Raw genomic sequence first — 19,367 nt, forward strand, 5'->3', positions numbered from 1 at the left:
ACCTTTACAAGATGATACAAATCACTAGTGCAATAGACTAATCTGCAGACCTTTACAAGATGATACAAATCACTAGTGCAATAGACTAGTCTGCAGACCTTTACAAGATGATACAAATCACTAGTGCAATAGACTAGTCTGCAGACCTTTACAAGATGATACAAATCACTAGTGCAATAGTCTGCAGACTTTTAAAAGATGCTACCAATCATTAGTGCAATGGTCTCCAGACCTTTACAAGATGCTACAAGTCACTAGTGCAATAGTCTGCAGACCTTTACAAGATGCTACAAATCACTAGTGCAATACTATAGTTTATCGGGTACACTAATGAAATACCGCCCACGTGTGGCACGCGCACCTAGCATCGCCCGCGCGTGCAGACACCTCCCCCTGACTGACAGCCTCAAGCAGGCGCTCTCCGGAAGCCGGTGAAAGCGGAAGGGTCTGCGCATGCGCACTGGGTTTGGCCGCTCCCTGCCAGCCGCTCGGTCCCTCAGTCCCAGGATGTCTAAGAACACGGTGTCCGTTCGATTCCGTAGGGTGGATGTGGACGAATATGACGAGAACAAGTTCGTGGACGAGGAGGAGACAGGAGAAGGACAGCAGGGACCGGACGAGGGGGAGGTTGACGGCGCTATCCGAGGATATCCTTTTGTACCTGAGTGACAGGGGCCAGGGCAGTAGTGTGCGGGCAGCGCCAGGTGTGCACCAGAGACCTCTCCTGCTCACGGGGCATCTTCACTAAACGCCCCTCTGTCATTTGTAACAGCTCACAGACCACTGTCAGAAGTGCTCATGTCAGTGAATATTGTCTCATTGTCTCTGGAGGTGCTTGTGCTGTGTAACCACAGGCTGCTTATAGCACATATTCACTAACATGAGATCATTATTTTATGTATTTACTACAATTTACTAGGTAGCTTATTCATTAGACAAGAAAAGGTCTTTATTGTGTATGAACTGGCTGCACAGTAAATAGAGAAGTCTCTCACCTGGGAAATCATTTGCAACATCTCTATGTACTTATCTCATTGTCATCTATCTATACCTATTATCTATGTGCATCTATTTCTATCTATAGCGTCTAATTCATCTATGCTGTGCATAGCGTGGGCTGCATGTACTTTACAAAGAGGAACCTGCCATATAAGGAGTGTATGTGGTGACTTAATCATCTGTACTGCATATGGGAAGGGGAAATTAAAGATCTTAAAAATTGTGGTACTTTATAGAGGCTGCCACAAATCTCCTTATTAAGGGTGGGGGTAGTACTTGTGGTGTCAACATTTTCTGCTTCTTTCTTTAGTCTAATTAATATGTTCTAATTTATGTGTTTAACCCCTACGGAGTAAGCCTATCAGGTGTGACATAATTGTGTAGGTACCGGTCACCAGCCAGATCTGCTTTTAACCCCTATTCTGAGGACTTGGAAAAAAAAAAAAAAAAAAATCAGATTTAAATTACAGGAAAATTGGACAAAATAAACTAATTTATATTGGAAAGTTGTTTCACTACAAATTTATTAAAACTTTATATTAGAATCACAAAGTATTTAATATCCTCTCAATTCTCTGAAGGTTGTACAGTTATTGATACACACACACACATACATATATACATATATATACACACACACACATACATATATACACACTCACACATACACACACACACATACATATATACATATATATACACACACACACATACATATATACATATATATACACACACACACATACATATATACATATATACACACACACATATACATACACACACTCACACATACATACACATGTATATATACACTCACACACACACACACACATACATATATACATATATACACACACTCACATACATATATACACACACACACATACACACACACACACATACATACATACATACATATATACACACACACACACACATACATATATACACACACACACACACATACATATATACATATATACACTCACACATACACACACTCACACATACATACACATGTATATATACACTCACACACACACACACACACACACACACACACATACATACATACATATATACACACACTCGCACATATACACACACACATATATATTCACACATTTTTAATTCTGCTACAATTTTTTTGAGTAACTAAATATCCAGTACAGCTTCATTTTCTTCCTTTACATATATTTTCAGATATGAATGTAATATTTGCATATTTGTTTCTTTCAAATATAGTGAGAAAAAAAATCAATATATTTTTTACAGTACTGGTTTGAGCTTGATATGCGGGTACCATTGGTTATCAAGCTATTTAAAGGGACAGTGTATGCTAATATATTCTCCCCTTTAATGCGTTTCCAATTATCCATTTTATTGAGTGGAGCGTATTCAATTGTTTACAAATAGCTCCTTCACTTTTTATTTTTTCATTAGAAATAGCTGGTTTTGTCTATTGTTTCCCCACCCATACATCATGTAAACAAAAATATTTAGATACAACAATGTTCCCAGTTAGTGTCTGTGACAGAGGTACTAAAATGTTCATTTTCCATTGCTTTGTAAGTACTGGCCTTTGCGTAAACAGTAAAAAAGAAGATAAGGAGGTAAACGGTTCTCATATACAAAAGTAGATCTAAATATGCAATTTCCCATACATTTTAAACTCTGCAGCTGGTATAAGTCTTTGTAAACATATTAAGTAGAAACCAATTTGACAGTACACCATCCCTTTAAAGCATTGATTGACTGTTTTTAATATATAAATATTTACAATTAAATGAATATGGGAGCTTGTCAGGGGAGGGCACAGTGAGTACAAAGTGCTTTTCAGTCCCAGTGTTGGATTTCATGGCATACACACCTTGAAATTTGTTATCAATGTGTACACAGTGTTAGCCTGGCTGGGAATAACGACAAGCTTAGTCTTGCTAGTGTTTTAGGAATGCAGGAAGTGGTGCCTCAATCTCAGGGGTGATAGAAATTTTGTGTATATTTATAAATCTCGTTTTGGCTGATTTCCTGACCACTGTTTTTTAATAGGTTTCTTTTAGCTTGGTATTAGGTTAGAAGATCACATAGTTGTTCACTTTGTATATTTTTAAGATGACGTAATTATGTCATGAATGTATAAGTCTCAGCAAAACGGCACTGAAAAAATATTTCTGAAATTTTAAAATGTTACCATAGGGGCAGTTTAGTAAAAACCTTTCATGATTCAGATAGAACATTTTATTTTAAATATTTTTTTTTTCTTCTAGTTTTGTTCTGTTTTTAAATTCTACTTTGTTCTTTTGTCATCTTTTATTAAAGATTAGGCTTAAGAGCAGCTATGCACTACTGGGAGCTAGCTTATCACATACGATGAGCCAATGATGAGTTATATATGTGCAGCCACCAATCACCAGCTAGCTCCCATACCTAGGTATGCTTTTAAACAAAGGATACTAAGAGAATAAATTAAATGTAATATTGCATCCTCTATGTGAATCATGACCATTTAAGTTTGACTTTACTTTTCCTTTAATATCAGAGGTTCATACTTTAGTAGTAGATTGGTAAAGAAAAATATATAATTGCAAAACTAAGCATTACAAAATCAGTTGTACACGTGGGGGAAAAAGGAGACTAGAAAAAAAACAGAGTATAAATTTAAAACCGGGCATGTTAACCCCTTCAAGACGAGGGCAAATGTTAACGATTGGAACAAAGTTCTGATGTAAACATTACAAGGAAAAAGGAAGTCACCTGATCACCAATGCGATCACGTGATTCCAACGCCGGGATTGGATCCTAGCAGACTGCCTACGATGCTAGGTACGTCCCCCAGGCGAATCCTGGACTTTGTCGAAGCTGGAGGGTGCAGCATGCCAAAAAAGTAGGACATCCTAAAGGCATTCAAGCCTAGTACCTTTAGGATGGGATGGAACATCCTAACAGCATTAAGCAGTTAATGTTTAGTATTTTATTTTTACATATGTTTCTATTTTATGTTTGTGGGGCATTCCACCATTAGAGGGGTGTTGGCCTTTTCACCCAGTGGGTTTCGATGCCACAGAGCTGCTGCGTACACACATGCACTTCATCAGATTCAAAATAAAAAAAATTAACTAACATTTTGATGAAAACAAAATACCTTATTTATTTGAATATGTTTAAAGAGTGTTTTTTTATCATGATAGAAAGTTGCAGAGTTAGCGTACCTTAAAGGGACAGTCAACACCAGAATTTTTGTTGTTTAAAAAGAAAGATAATCGCTTTATTACCCATTCCCCAGTTTTGCATATCCAACACTATTATAGATATACACTTTTTACCTCTGATTACCTTGTATCTAAGCCTCAGCAAACTGCCCCATTACTTCAGTTCTTTTGACAGACTTGCATTTTAGCCAATCAGTGCTCACTCCTAGGTCATTTCACGTGCATCAGCTCAATGTTATCTATATGAAACCCATGAACTAATACCCTCTAGTGGTCAAAATGCATTCAGATCAGAGGCAGTCTTCAAGGTCTAAGAAATTAGCATATGAACCTCCTAGGTTTAGCTTTCAACTAAGAATACCAAGAGAACAAAGCAAAATTGGTGATAAAAGTAAATTGGGAAGTTGTTTAAAATTACATGCCATATTTAAATCATGGAAGTTTTTTTTGGACTTCACTGTCCCTTTTAATGTGTGATCTCCCAATGATGCAAATTCAGGTCCATATTGATTGGTATTTCTCTGTTAAATTTCTCTGATTGTTTAGTCTATTTAAAAGGACACTGAACACTCAATACATTTCATGCACCTCCCTCTAATTATGGGAGCCCCCATGTTGGAACTTAGGTTTTATTGCAGTTATCTGAAGGAGAGCTGCTATAGATGTGGAAACACATCAGCAGTGGAATGCAATAAGAGGTACATTTTAATATGTAGGCACCTATGACTAGAGAGAGGCAGAGATTAAGCACAATACTATGCTTATAAAAATTATTTAGTGTTTAAAGGGATACTGAACCCCACATTTTTCTTTCATGATTCAGATAGAGCAGCAATTTTCTATTTTACTCCTGTTATGAAATTTTCTTCGTTCTTTTGGTATCTTTATTTGAAAAAGCAGGAATGTAAGCTTACGAGCTGGCCTATTTTTGGTTTAGCACCCTGAATAGTGCTTGCTGATTGACTGCATTTAGCCACCAATCAGCAGGTGCAACCCAGGTGCTCAACCAAAGATGGACCAGCCCGTAAGTTTACATTCCTGCTTTTTCAAATAAAGATAGCAAGAGAATGAAAAATTGATAATAGGCGTAAATTAGATAGTTGCTTAAAATTGCGTGCTCTATCTGAATCGTGAAAGAAAAAAATTGGGTTTAATCTCCCCCTTACGTAACAAACCAACTATTGTAAATTCTAAAGAATTATGATCAGAAATTATAAAACATAAACTGAGAAAATAAATAACTGATCAGACCCATTTCCCTGTGACCTGAAAAGTGCCACCAGACACTATTCAAATAGGAATAAGATGTATGTATTTATATACCTATATCTAAATAATATATATCTATTTATTGAATAAAAGGTTCACTGTAAAGATTAGTTTTTCCAAACATGCACTTTGTTCTGTTGTTGTGTAATACGCTGGGTAGGTTGAAGGGAGTGGCACCAGCCATGTTGCTTTTAATCTGTACTAAACGTAAACATATATATATTTGATAGTCATTTCTCAGTACAGTAATGTGTATTGATCCTTTGCCTTCCTCAAAGATCTTTAGTGTATTGCCAGGTAATGCTCTGTAGGCATCTTGGAGCCGAGAGGCTAAAACACAAGTCATATTCTCTGCTATTAAATCTATCAATTTTATTACTGACATGAAAGGGGTACGGACATTCTATTGTAGGTGTATTATCTAAAGCTATTTCTTGGTGTTCACAATGACCAGACAGTGGTTGCTTAGAAATAAATGGTCAGTGCAGATAAGAGTTCATTACATTTAAAGCTGATTTAGATACACCATTTACAAGTGACTGGGTTCTCTTCTACTTTAGACTTATTTCTACTGAAATATCTTGTATACATAGCTTTTCTGTAGCCAGTACTCTTGCACTGAAATGTAACAGGTGGAGAATACAACCGGAAAAACAGCTATTTCACATGACAAAATAAAACTGAGCTATTTGTAAATATTTTAATACACTCCATATATATAAAATTGATCATTATTGGAAACAAGTTAAAGGGGAGAACATTTTTACATTACAACGTCCCTTTAACGAAGCATTGATACGTTCTGCACTTTCTTCATTTGCTTAAAGAGACATGAAACCTAAATTATTTCATGATTTGGATAGAGAATGTTCTAATTTACTTCTGTTATTAATTTTTCTTTATTTTCTTGCTGAAAAGCAGGGACAAAAAGCTCAGGAGCGTGCACGTGTCTAGACCACTATATGACAGCAGTTTTGCAAGAAAGCTATCCATTTCCATGAGCATAAGATGGCAGCACTATTTCCTGCCATGTAGTGCGCCAGACACCAACCTAGGTAGATCTTAAACAAAGAATACCACAGGAATGAAGCAAATTTGAGAATAGAAGTAAATTGAAATTTATTTTTTTAATTGCATGCTCTGAATCACAAAAGAAACATTTTGGGTTTCATATCCCTTTAATCTTCTTCTCTCTAAATTTGTTGCATCATTACTTATACGTCATTGGGGTGTCAGTGAAAAGGAAGATAGAGATGGTAAAATAAATATACATCTCGGTTTATTTTCTTTGGTCTTTATAAAATCTCAACACAATAGGAGTAAAATATTGGCCATGGTAGACGTTATGTGTTTATGAATGATGTATGTTCCCATCACATTCCAGTTTTATTCTTGCCAGTATGTGTTTCCCTTAACATTCCATCACAGGAAACATGATGGGCGCTCTGCAAGCTGCGCTGAAAAACCCACCTATTCACGCGAAGAACCAGTCCGCTAAGGTGCAGTATAAGGATTACGTGCGATATGGTTGGGATTTAAAATAGGGTAACTTTTTTATTTTGATCGGTGATTGGACATGGAAGTAAAAATTAAACTTTCATGATTCAGATCCCTTCACCGGCTTCCTCTAACCTTTAGAATTAAACACAAAATTCTGACTCTGACATTGAAGGCCCTCAAGAATACTGCTCCCCTTATGTCTCAGACCTCGTCTTCATATACTCTCCCTCCTGTCCCCTTCGTTCTGCTCATGACCTCCTTCTCTCCTCCTCGCGTTACCTCCTCACATTTCTGTCTACAGGACTTCAGACTGGCCCCTATCTTGTGTTTTTTCCCCTATCTTGTGGAACTCTCTGCCTCGTTCAAGACTCTTCCCTAGTTTTCCAAAGTTTCAAGTGCTCTTTAAAGACTGTAATGTTTAGGGATGCTTACAATATACACGAACACTCTTTCTTACCTCAGTTCCTCTCCTTTTATCATCCCCTGAACGCCCTTAGCACGTAGGCCTACAAGCCCAGCTGTTTGTAGATCACCTTCATGAGAGCTGATTTACAACAGTGCAACTCTTGGCAGAGTCCTCTACCCATTTGTCCCCCAAAAATGCTGCCATGCATATTTGATCAATATGTTTATAGCGCTGAGGAACCTGTTGGCGCTCTACTGATAATAATAATAGTGCACAATTTAAAGGGATACTAAACCCACATTTTTTTTTCTTTAATGATCCAGATAAAGTATGCAACTTTCTAATTTACTCCTATTATCAATTTTTCTTCATTCTCTTGCTATGTTTATTTGAAAAGCAGGAATGTAAAGCTTAGGAGCCAGCCCATTTTCGGTTCAGCACCTGGGTAGCGATTGCTGATTGGTGGCTAAATGTAGCACGACCCAGGGTTCTGAACCTAAAATGGACCAGCTCCTAAGCTTTTCAAATAAACATAGCAAGAGAACAAAGAAAAATTGATAATAGGAGTAAATTAGAAAGTTGCTTATAATTGTATGCTCTATCTGAATCATTAAAGAAAAAAAAATTGGGTTTAGTGTCCCTTTAAATTGCTGGGCATAACTAAATTAGAATGGTTATTACTCACCATATTTTATTTCCTTCTGTGTCTGCATCTCTTCAAAGCCGTTCTCCTATTTTAACACCTTATAGGTGCTGAAGCTGCGCATCTTCCTATTGGCGCGCACACATTTTCACAAGCTGGCAGGAGTCGTGTACGTTCGCAGAGTGATTGTTTCTGGTAGCATTATACAGAGTGTGAGCTTTACATGTAACACGGGTTTAAAGCGCCCAGTATGAAGAATAAGAGCTTCAGCATCTGGCTTCTTTAAGGTTTTAAAACAGTAGGTCGGCTCTGAAGAGGGCTGCAGTCACAGGAGGAAAACCAATACCCTAATGAGTAGTAACCATTATACTGCAATTGTATAAAAACCAAAAACACCTTTCCATTTTACTTCTCTTGATAAGATCCGAGTGCACTCTTGTGGAAAGGAGCTAAGTGACGACAAAGTGCAGGCGTACCTCGGAGATATTGCGAGTTCTGTTCCAGACCACCACAATAAAGCGACTATTGCAATAAAGCGAGTCACACAAATTGTTTTGGTTTCCCAGTGAATATAAGTTATGTTTACACTATACTGTAGTCTGTTAAGTATGCAATAGCATTATGTCTAAAAACACTGTACATTTTTAACCCTTTGAGTGCTAAGCACTTTCCCACCTGGGTGCTAAGATTTTTTAAAAGTTTTTTTATTTATTTTTTTTATTTATTTTTTAACAATTTTTTTTTTTTAACTTTTTTTTTTTTTTTTTAACTTTTTTTTTTTTTTTTTCAGACCCCCACTAATTACACTATTGGGAAGGTTAGGTGATTACCTTTCCAATGGTGGGTCTTGGGTGTCTGTAGCTGTTTAGATGCCTGAGATACAGGCTTCTAAACAGCATGCCCCCTGCTCCTATACTTAACATTGTTAAGTATAAATAAAGTTGCGCTGTGACGTCATCACGTTATTGCGCCTGACGTCACCACGCAAAACGGGAAGCCCCGGCGATGCCTGTCACTCTACAGGCACGATCGCCGGGGTAGGAGCGGGTGGGAGCCTCCAGATCTCCCTCAAGGTGGGAGAGTGCTAGTGACGGCTCTGAGCTGTCATTAGCACCAGAGTGGGAAACTCTGTGACGGCTCAGAGCCGTCATTAGCACTCAAAGGGTTAAAGGGATAATAGACCCACATTTTTTTTCTTTTATGATTCGGATAGAGCATGCAATTTTAAGCAATTTTCTAATTTATTCCTATTATAAATTTTTCAATTTGCTTTTCAAATAAAGATACCAAGAGAATGAAGAAAAATTGATAATAGGAGTAAATTGGATAGTTGCTTAAAATTGCATGCTCTATCTGAATCATGAAAGAAGAAAAAAATTAAATTTAGTATCCCTTTAACCCCTTGGCGACCAAGGACGTGCCTGGCACTTCCTCAGGGGTTTGAAGCGCTGGAAGCTATCTGGATCGCTTTCATGTTATTGCATGAGGCATCCTGCAATAACCTTTTTTTTTTTAAGCATCCAATGCAGAGAGCGCCACTCCGGGGGGGGGGGGGGGTAGCGCGAGACTCATACACAATGTATGGGAAGGAGGGAGAAGGAGAGGGACGGGGAAATAAATGTTTGAAAAGGAATCTGGGAAGAATAGGGTATTGAGGGAGTGCAGCTACACTGCAGAAAATTGGGTTTGAAATTTTAAAAAAAAACTATTTTTGTGTTTTTTAGCAAACTGGGTACTGGCAGACAGCTACCAGTACCCAAGATGGCTGCAAATAGGTAGAGGGGGGAGCGTTAGAGAGCTGTTTGGGGGATCAGAAATGTGGGGGGCTAAGGGGGGATCCAACACTGCATTATATAACTGGCAAACATTCTGCCAGTACTTAAGATGGAGGTGACAATTGTGAGGTGGGGGAGGGAAGAGAGCTGTTTGAGGGGGGTCAGGGAGGAATCGGGGTGGGAGGCTGATCTCTACACTAAAGCTAAAATTAACCCTACAAGCTACCTAATTAACCCCTTAACTGTTGGACATAATACAAGTGTGGTGCAAAGCGGCATTTAGCTGCCTTCTAATCACCAAAAAGTAACACCAAAGCCATTTATGTCTGCTATTTCTGAACAAAGGGGATCCCAGAGAAGCATTTACAAGCATTTGTGCCATAATTGCACCAGCTATTTGTAAATAATTTCAGTGAGAAACCTAAAGTTAGTGAAAAAGTGATCGCATTTGGGGGTGAAATGGTGGCATGAAATATAACAAAATGGGCCTAGATCAATACTTTGGGTTGTCTACTAAACAAAATATATATACATGTGAAGGGATATTCAGGGATTCCTGACAGATATCAGTGTTACAATGTAACTATCTCTAATTTTGAAAAAAAATGCTTTTGAATAGCAAAGTGCTACTTGTACTTATTGCCCTATAACTTGCAAAGAACATGTGAACATTGGGTATTTCTTAACTCAGGACAAAATTTAGCATGGGTGTGTTTATATGTATGTGTGTGTGTGTATGTGTGTATATATATATATATATATATATATATATATATAAATGTGTGTGTGTTAGAGCATTTTATTATCTTACTATTGTTTGCATATAACTGTTTAATCCCCCTGAATGGGTTAAATATATCGTTCAATTCAGCTCTAGAGTGGCAATTTGATTCTGCTCACGTATGCCACTCATGATTGCCTCCCCTGTTGTGTTAAGCTGCCTTTCCATAAATTATTTGAACTATATATTTAACCTCTTTCTGTTTAAATAGTACTTTACAGCATTTTTATTGTACTTTTGTTTACCTTTCTGTATTTATGATGCATTACATCCTTGCTGGGGGAATGTGAAAAGCACTACAAAAATAATGAATGTACAGTACATTGGCTTTTTTTACTGTGCCTGTTTTTATCATTACTGTGCCTGTTTTTATCATTACTGTGCCTGTTTTTATTTAGGTATATAATGTGTAGAGGAATAGATTATAAATGGCATATGTTATTAATTTTTGTTGGTGCCATATTCTTTTGCACTGAACAAGGAGTACAAGCCTTGAAACCTAAATAGCGAACATGAATAGGTTTGTCTTTTTATAGACTTGTGTGGGTGGCATAATGTCATGTTCCACTAACAATATCTAAGTATATTTCTTGCATTCCCCTGCAGGATCGTGCTGAGAGTTTAGTGCTGAAAGTTCTTATTTCCTTCAAACCTAACGAAATAGAGAAAGCTGTTCAGTCGCTAGATAAGAGTGGCGTTGACCTGCTCATGAAATACATCTACAAGGGATTCGAGAGTCCGTCAGACAACAGCAGTGCTGTCCTGCTACAGTGGCACGAAAAGGTGAGCAGACACCCCCAACTGTAATATAAAGTTACTTCCGAGTCTGATAATAGTGAGTTTAACTTGTGCTATATTAAAAGGACATTAAAGGGACACTAAACCCAATTGTTTTCATTAATGATTCAGATAGAGCATGATATTTTAAGCAACTTTCTAATTTACTCCTATTATCAATTTTAGGTTCAGCACCATGGATAGAGCTTGCTTATTGGTGGCTTCATTTAGCAAACCAATTAGTAAGCATAACCCAGGTTCTCAACCAAAAATGGGCTGGCTATTAAGCTTTACTTTCCTGCTTTTTGACTAAAGATACCAAGAGAACAAAGAAATTAATAGAATTAAATTAGAATTGTGCTTTAAACTGCTGCTCTATCTGAATCATTTGCTAACAAAATGATTTAAGGCTATTTTGCAGAAAGATCTTTTTTATTGAGTACTTGCTGAGCTATATTATCCCTGTTTAAAACATTTACTTTAAAGGGATGTGAAACCCAAACATTTTCTTTTGTGCTTCCGACTGACTATACCATTTTAAAAAAAACGATTCCAATTTACTTCTATTATCAAATTTGCTTCATTCCCATGATATTCTGTGTTGAAGAGATACCTAGGTAGGCCTCTGGAGCACTACATGGCCGGAAATAGTGCCGCCCTCTAGTTCTCTTGCAAATGGATAACATTCTTGCAAACTTGCTGCCATCTAGCGCTCTTGCAAACTTGCTGCCATCTAGCGCTCTTGCAAACTTGCTGCCATCTAGCGCTCTTGCAAACGGATAACATTCTTGCAAACTTGCTGCCATATAGGGCTCTAGAAAGGGACCGGCTCCTAAGCTTAAAGGGACACTGAACTCAATTTTTTTCTTTCGTGATTCAGATTGAGCCTGAAATTTTAAGCAACTTTCTAATTTACTCCTATTATCAAATTTTCTTTATTCTCTTGGTATTGTTATTTGAAATGCAAGAATCTAAGTTTAAATGCCGACCCATTTTTGGTGAACAACCTGGGTTGTCCTTGCTGATTGGTGGATAAATTCATCCACCAATAAAAAAGTGCTGTCCAGAGTCTGAACCAAAAAAAGCTTAGATGCCTTCTTTTTCAAATAAAGATAGCAAGAGAACGAAGAAAAATTGACAATAGGAGTAAATTAGAAAGTTGCTTAAAATTGCATGCTCTATCTGAATCATGAAAGAAAAAATTTGGGTTCAGTGTCCCTTTAAGTCTCTGATTTTCAACAAAAGATACCAAGACAACAAAGAAACATTGATAATAGAAGTAAATTAGAAAGTTGTTTAAAATGGCATTAAAAGGGATATGAAACAAAATATTTTTATCATGATTCAGATAGAGCATCCCATTTTAAAGGGACATGAAACCCTCAGAGTATACATTTGTAAACAACTTTCCAATTTCACTTCTTTCTCTTGGTATCCATTATTAAATGAGCAGCAATGCAGTACTGGGAGCTAACTGAACACATTGGTAAGCCAATGACAATATACATATACAGTGTTCTTCACAGAAAATGTTGCCAGCTGGTTGGTATTATGAAGCAGCCGGGTGTGGGCAGTATAATATTTTCTGCTATCCAAAGCACAAATTAATTGCATAGTTTAACATAAATGAACATTTTTAATATTTAGGTTAATGTTGGCTACAACTTTAGCTGGGTGGCCTGTAAAATCAGCCAGCGGGAAAATACTGATATAAATGCAGCCACCAATCAGCAGCCAGCTCCTGAGCTTACCTAGATATCCTTTTCAGCAAAGGATACTAAGAGAACTCGGCAAATTTGTTTAAAATTGCATGCTCTATCTGGAAAATCAAATAACATTTTTGGGTTTCACGTCCCTTATGTATGCCAGATCCATTCCAGCCTCTATGAGAGGGGTAGACAAAGCATACTTTGTGGAAGTAAGTTACAGGAAAAGCATGCAATATAAGTAAAGAATGTGCATTAACAAAATATTGAGGGTGAGTTGTAATTTTTGAATTCAATATCCATTAAGTGTCTTTGTCTGCTCCTAATCTAACTTTTTGTCTATTTTCCAGGCTTTGGCGGTGGGTGGCGTGGGCTCTATAGTCAGAGTTCTGACTGCCAGAAAGACAGTTTGAATGTTCATCTGGTCGTGATACGGAAGAGCTGGTGCCAAGACCAAATCTTTGTGCTACAGCCAAACTGTGCACAGCAAATCCTTTAATTATTTGCTGCCATGTTTCTATTCTTCCCAGTATTTCTCTTCAGCTTTCATTTTTGATACTTTCTGAATAATGCAGTACATGTGAGTCATGTGCTGTGTGGGTGCAGTGCTCTGTTTTGTAGGAGTGTTAAGTTATGCATATGTCAATACATGCCATGAATGAGCTGGGCTCTCTATAAGTAACACCCTCCCCCGACACATATATACAGATTGGAAATTGAGGCATTTGCAATGCTCCCTCCACCTATATAAATCTTCCTGCAATTTAAACCACCTTTCAAAATTCCCTTGGCCATCAACATGGCCTCTCCCTTTAAATCCTATAAAATCATGTCCTGCTTTACTAGGGTGACATTTTGCAATCTGTGGCTTTTCTATCACTAAACAGAGAGACATATCTTGGTTTAGTTAGTTTAATCCTGGTCGAACTTGGATTTCATTTGCTTTCAACTCCCTCAGGGCTCAAATGTGTAAAAGGGATATCTCCTGCGAGATAGCTGAAAGCGCTTTATTTGCAATTAATATGATCTTGGATAGCTTTGCACAAACCTACCTAAAGCTACAAAAAGCTGGGCTTTTCTGATGCCATGCAGTCAGGATCCACAAAGTAACGTTGCTCTTTACCTAAGTTGTGGCTGACATACGTTTGTATTTTTTAGACTTTAGTCTTCCAAATTGATAGAAATATATAATATATATATGAACAATAAAATAATTTTTGTGGACCCTCTCGACACACGGGCTGTTTAGTAGTGTGCTGTGGTATGTTGGACATATACAGAAGAAATTGACTAAATTTGAGAAAAAAAATGCTTGGGCACAGAAGAGATGGTGGAATCTAATATATTGAAAGTGCAATGTCCCTCGCAAGAGTCATTCTTTTGGATATGTAATTTATTTTTTAAAAGTTTCATACGTAAGTAGCAAAATGTTCCTGTGGAATATAATCTACTTGCACTGGACACGTTTATACAAAGTAGCAAATGTGTACCCAAATCTCTTACTATACATTCATTTTCTAAGCAAGGTACACACATCAATACAGGGCAGCGCAATACTTGTGTTTGTAGTTCATTCTCTGCTGTAAGTAGTAACACAAATTTAACAGAAAAATTGCTCTGATGTAAAATAAGTATTCTTGTTTAAAAAAACATTATACTCCACTTTTCTTCCATCTAGAAATGGTCATTTAAACATGTGAAGCTTTCCCCTCACTAGAGCTCTGTGGGCTTTACTGATTAGCCAGTCAGCATGAATACAGCAGTATTAGTTGTACCTTTCCTGAGTTTCAGTTTAAACATTTGCATTGCCCTTTTTTCATGCAGAAACATGTTTAACTTATAATGGCCCCTGTTTCATACAAGTGATAAAACATTTCAGACTACAATGTCTCCTTCATTTAAAATGTCTTGTTTAAATCTGCCATGATCAGTTCTGCATTAACTGCTAATAATTTCTGTTAGTAACGTTAAGTCTGACAATCCTCCAGAAGTATTTCAAGTACACAACAGGAACACAACCTCTACTCAGTTTAGGGGATGAAGAGATTCATATTTAGCTCCAAGATCCGATCTATTTAGGTAGGTACCTGTTAAGCCACTGCAGGTCTCCTCTTTTTCTGCAGAGCAGATTACATAAAGGGACTTGCCCAAGTTTTTTTTCAAGGACAGGTGGGGGGACGGCATGCTGGAAATAACCCTTCAACAAGTTTATGCAAAAGGGTGAGGCCTTATCCAGTACTGTGCTTGAGGGGCCCGTGCATTACAGGGTCTCATAGCACTGAAGAAGTTAAACTTTGCTATGTTTTTTTTACAGAATTAATAATAAAAAAAAAAAAGTTGATTTGGAGCATATGTTTTTTGTCTATTATTGTATGTTAACGTGGAAGAAAACCTGATATGAATTAGTGTATGTTTAGCATATGTAGTATTGGCATGCAAGGTGGAATACTTTTAATTTTACACATGACTATTGGGCTTGTGTAGCTAACCTGAAGATATGTCTAAAAATAATTTCTTTCCTAAGATATGGAGAGTCCACAACATCATCAATTACTAGTGGGAAGATCACTCCTGGCCAGCAGGAGGAGGCAAAGAGCACCACAGCAAAGCTGTTAAGTGTCACTCCCCTACCCACAATCCCCAGTCATTCTCTTTGCCTCTGTTAATGGACCCCAAGGCAGAACATACAGTGATCTGAGATGTCATCGCAGAAAATGCAGCATGTCTGCAGAAAGAATGGGACACATGCAGGAACTGTCAGCTATTTAACTTTGCAGCACTGCTCCACATTAGGCTGTTCTTTTCAAACAGAGCTGTGCTCTGGCTGCATTGTGTACGTTTTTCTTAACACAGTGCATTCAGAGCAAAGTGCTGTTTGAAGTGAACAGTCAAATATGCAGTAGAGCTGCAAAGCAGCAGTGTATTGTTGACTGGCTCTCAGGGATTTTTCCAAACCCGCCCCCCTAGCCTTTACCAGTCTGCAAAGCTGTTTTTTCTGAATGTAAGACGTTAGTATGAGCAATGCACCTTTTTTTAATACTACACTTCTATGTTAGACAAAGAGAAAAGGAAACAAAATTTATTCAAGGGAAATTTTACAATTTTTTTTTTTTTTGTCTGCAGCTAATTTGCAATGCAATTTTCAACTACTGCACTATATTATGAAACTTTAAAAATGGCTTTATTCTCCAGTTAACCAACAAATTGCAATTGTACTGGTGCTTTAGTGTAACTGCCTAATTTAAAATTGAATTTTTTTTAAAAATGACCTGCAGAAAAATTCACTAAAAAAAAAAAATCTCATCGCAGAAAGTGAAAAAAAGTTCTGCCTCTGGGTTAATGGAGGAGGGGAAGTTTTGATGTCTGAAGACAATTGGATTTCTTTTGCTACAAGCAAGATTTTGGGTATAGCTGTAGTCCACGTCAATCTCTTCAGTAGAGTATTGGTGGTGGCTTTAAAGCGGTTAGGAACTTGTAAGGTGGGCCTTGCTGCGTTTTCCTAACATATTTGCTGCCCTAGTACAGAAAGCCAGAGTAGGTTTACTCTGTTCTTTCTTTTTTCACAGGTCTCTGTAAGGAGTGCTGTCCTTTCATACCGTGTGAGCTGTCTACCTGCCAGACAGCTGGAATTGCAGGTAAGTGCTGTTGGTCTTCTAGGTTGGGAGACTGGCACTGAAGGGGTTAATAGAATAGAAGCAGTATTTCATGGGACTAAATCCTGAGTAGGGTATTGTCTTAGGTATGGTGCAGGCACTTGTGTGTATGTGATTGAGACAAAGGGTTAATTACCTTTATTGATGCAAGGAATTAACTTAAGGCTCCGTGTTTTTGTGGCTAAACACTTGCATACAATTAGATAAAATAAAAACATGGATCCATGTAATAATTAACTGGTTGGGACAATACAATATGTTAATCCTGTAAATTCAAATGTTAAATCGGTAGTCCATTTCAGACTGTCCAATTAAAGATTTACTTCCTAATCCTATGTGAAGGAATGGATAACAATGAATCCTTGAGGGATAGTGAGTTCCTTTCCAAAATTAGTGAAAAATTGAAATAAAAATTATTTTCACTAATTTTGGAAAGGAACTCACTATCCCTCAAGGATTCATTGTTATCCATTCCTACACATAGGATTAGGAAGTAAATCTTTAATTGGACAGTCTGAAATGGACTACCGATTTAACATTTGTATTTACAGGATTAACATATTGTATTGTCCCAACCAGTTAATTATTACATGGATCCATGTTTTTATTTTATCTAATTGTATGCAGTTACTAATTTATCCTTAATTGTATCTATTTTTAACTGTATCTATTTGTTGGTTAATTAAATGTCACTATTTTAAGTACATATCCTTAGCCTGGTTTATTAGGCGCTCCTTGGATCTTGATTATTTCTACTGTATATGTTTAGGGTTAGCTAGGTACCCTCACTCTAATGAGCTAAAGGAATCCCATTAGATGAAGCGCTGTGAGATATTTGGTCACTAGTACTTATGTGTGAGAGAGCTCCTAAGAGTACACAGTGTCTCTTTCTATGCATGGCATTTTTTATTTTTTTTTTAAATAATATTTTTATTGAAGGTTCATTTAAGGGCATACAAGGTCATAAAAACAATTCTTTCATTACATGTAATAAAGTTTCAATATTACAAGCGACGTGAATAATAAAATGAAAGGATGAAAGATATAACGCCAACTCTTTACACATCTTATAGACACGAAGAAAATAAAATGCCAAACTTCTGTAAACCTTCTAAATGACACCATAGGTCTCTTTCAGACCTCTATATGTGAGGAAGAACATTAAAGCTAGAGAAGGAGATTATAAACATGTGAGACCAACTGTGGATCTCAATAATGAACCTAATTTTTATAACATTTAACAACAAGAAAGCATATGTACGGTATGATAAATTTAAGATTTACAGGGAAAGCAGTGAATAGCTGAAAAATAGCTATTGTGTAATCAAGCTATATTGTTAGACTAGGCAGGGACGAGTAAACATTGCTATAGATTAAACAATGAATGCGTTAAATGAGAAGATATGTATAGTGGTACAAAATATAATCAGGGTATATGGATATGTATGACAGGCGATATACGTTGGTGTATAATTATGCCAAGCATGTGTAGGGGATTCTAGCTGTACTTGGCTGCTAAGAGGGAGAACTCATGTACGTCCAGGAGTAGTATCCGAAGGAAGAGCACCAGGTTGGAGGGGGAGGGGTAAAAAAAAAAAAAAATGCATGGCATTTTTGAACACGCAGAAGATGGAGAGTTTATTGCTTGAGGTCTGGAAAACGCTATGGAGCAGTTTTTATCTGACAGAGCTTGGATATTTTTTCTCTTACAGTGTTAGTTTATTGTCATACGCTTTTCTTAATGGTGCAATTTTGCTCAGCCGATCTGTGACCGCCTCTTCCGCTCTGTGTAACAGTACGGAGCGGTGTTGCAACGGCAGCAGCTGCTCTAGTGAGCAGCCTCTAGTGACATTTTCTGTTTGGAAGATACCTCAGTTAATTGCTGAGGTGTAGTGGCGTATTTTATTTTCTGTGACAAACGCTATAACTGTCATGATCCAGCCTAGAATTGAACCTGGGACCTGTTTCTATTTCTGCTGCTGTTCTTTCCCAGCCTGTTGTCTTACCTCTTTGCCACCAGATAGCTTGATCACAGGCTAAGAATATTGGGGTTTTCTGTTTGCTGCAACTTTGGCTCTCTGGCTCCACCTGCTTACCAGCTGAAACAAATCAGATAATCAGCAGCCTGCTATATTTGGGGGGTTTGTTTGCAGTTCTGGGCCTTGACATTGAGTGTTATACTCTGACAGACCCTCTGGTCCTGTTTCCTGAGTGAATACAGATTTGTTGGATTTCCTGGTGCCTGATTTCTGCTTCATTTACAGACTGATTTTCCCTTGGCACTGTGTTCCATTTCTGGACTGATTTCTGGCAGTTGATCTTGGCTAATTCTCTATTTCCTAAGGACTGACTCAGATACTTTTGCTTGCTTGTTATTACAAAGATCTGCATTCCTGTCTGTTACTACAAAGTTCCAGTCTACAGCATATGTAAGTATCCTGCCTGCTATTACAAAGAACTGCATTCCTGCCTGTTACTACAGAGTTTCAGTCTACACCATATGGTTCCAGTCTACAGCATATGCAAGTATCCTGCCTGTTATTACAAAGAACTGCATTCCTGCCTGTTATTACAGAGCTCCAGTCTACAGCCTATAGACTTTGCCTTATATAACTTGCATATCTCTGCATTGCTAATTCTCCTATC

General features: G+C 37.4%; 1 protein-coding gene across 1 annotated transcript; it reads left to right on the plus strand.

Annotated features, from left to right (window-relative positions):
* Positions 1-439: 439 nt before the first annotated feature.
* On the plus strand, positions 440-15,415 carry ARPC5 (actin related protein 2/3 complex subunit 5). Its single transcript, XM_053693966.1, has 4 exons — positions 440-647; positions 6,907-6,979; positions 11,192-11,368; positions 13,419-15,415. Exons 1-4 carry the CDS (start codon positions 454-456, stop codon positions 13,479-13,481), a joined length of 507 nt encoding a protein of 168 aa, XP_053549941.1. The 5' UTR covers positions 440-453; the 3' UTR covers positions 13,482-15,415.
* Positions 15,416-19,367: the final 3,952 nt, after the last annotated feature.

Source organism: Bombina bombina, chromosome 10, assembly GCF_027579735.1.
Source record: "Bombina bombina isolate aBomBom1 chromosome 10, aBomBom1.pri, whole genome shotgun sequence".
NCBI classification, from domain to species: Eukaryota; Metazoa; Chordata; class Amphibia; order Anura; family Bombinatoridae; genus Bombina; species Bombina bombina.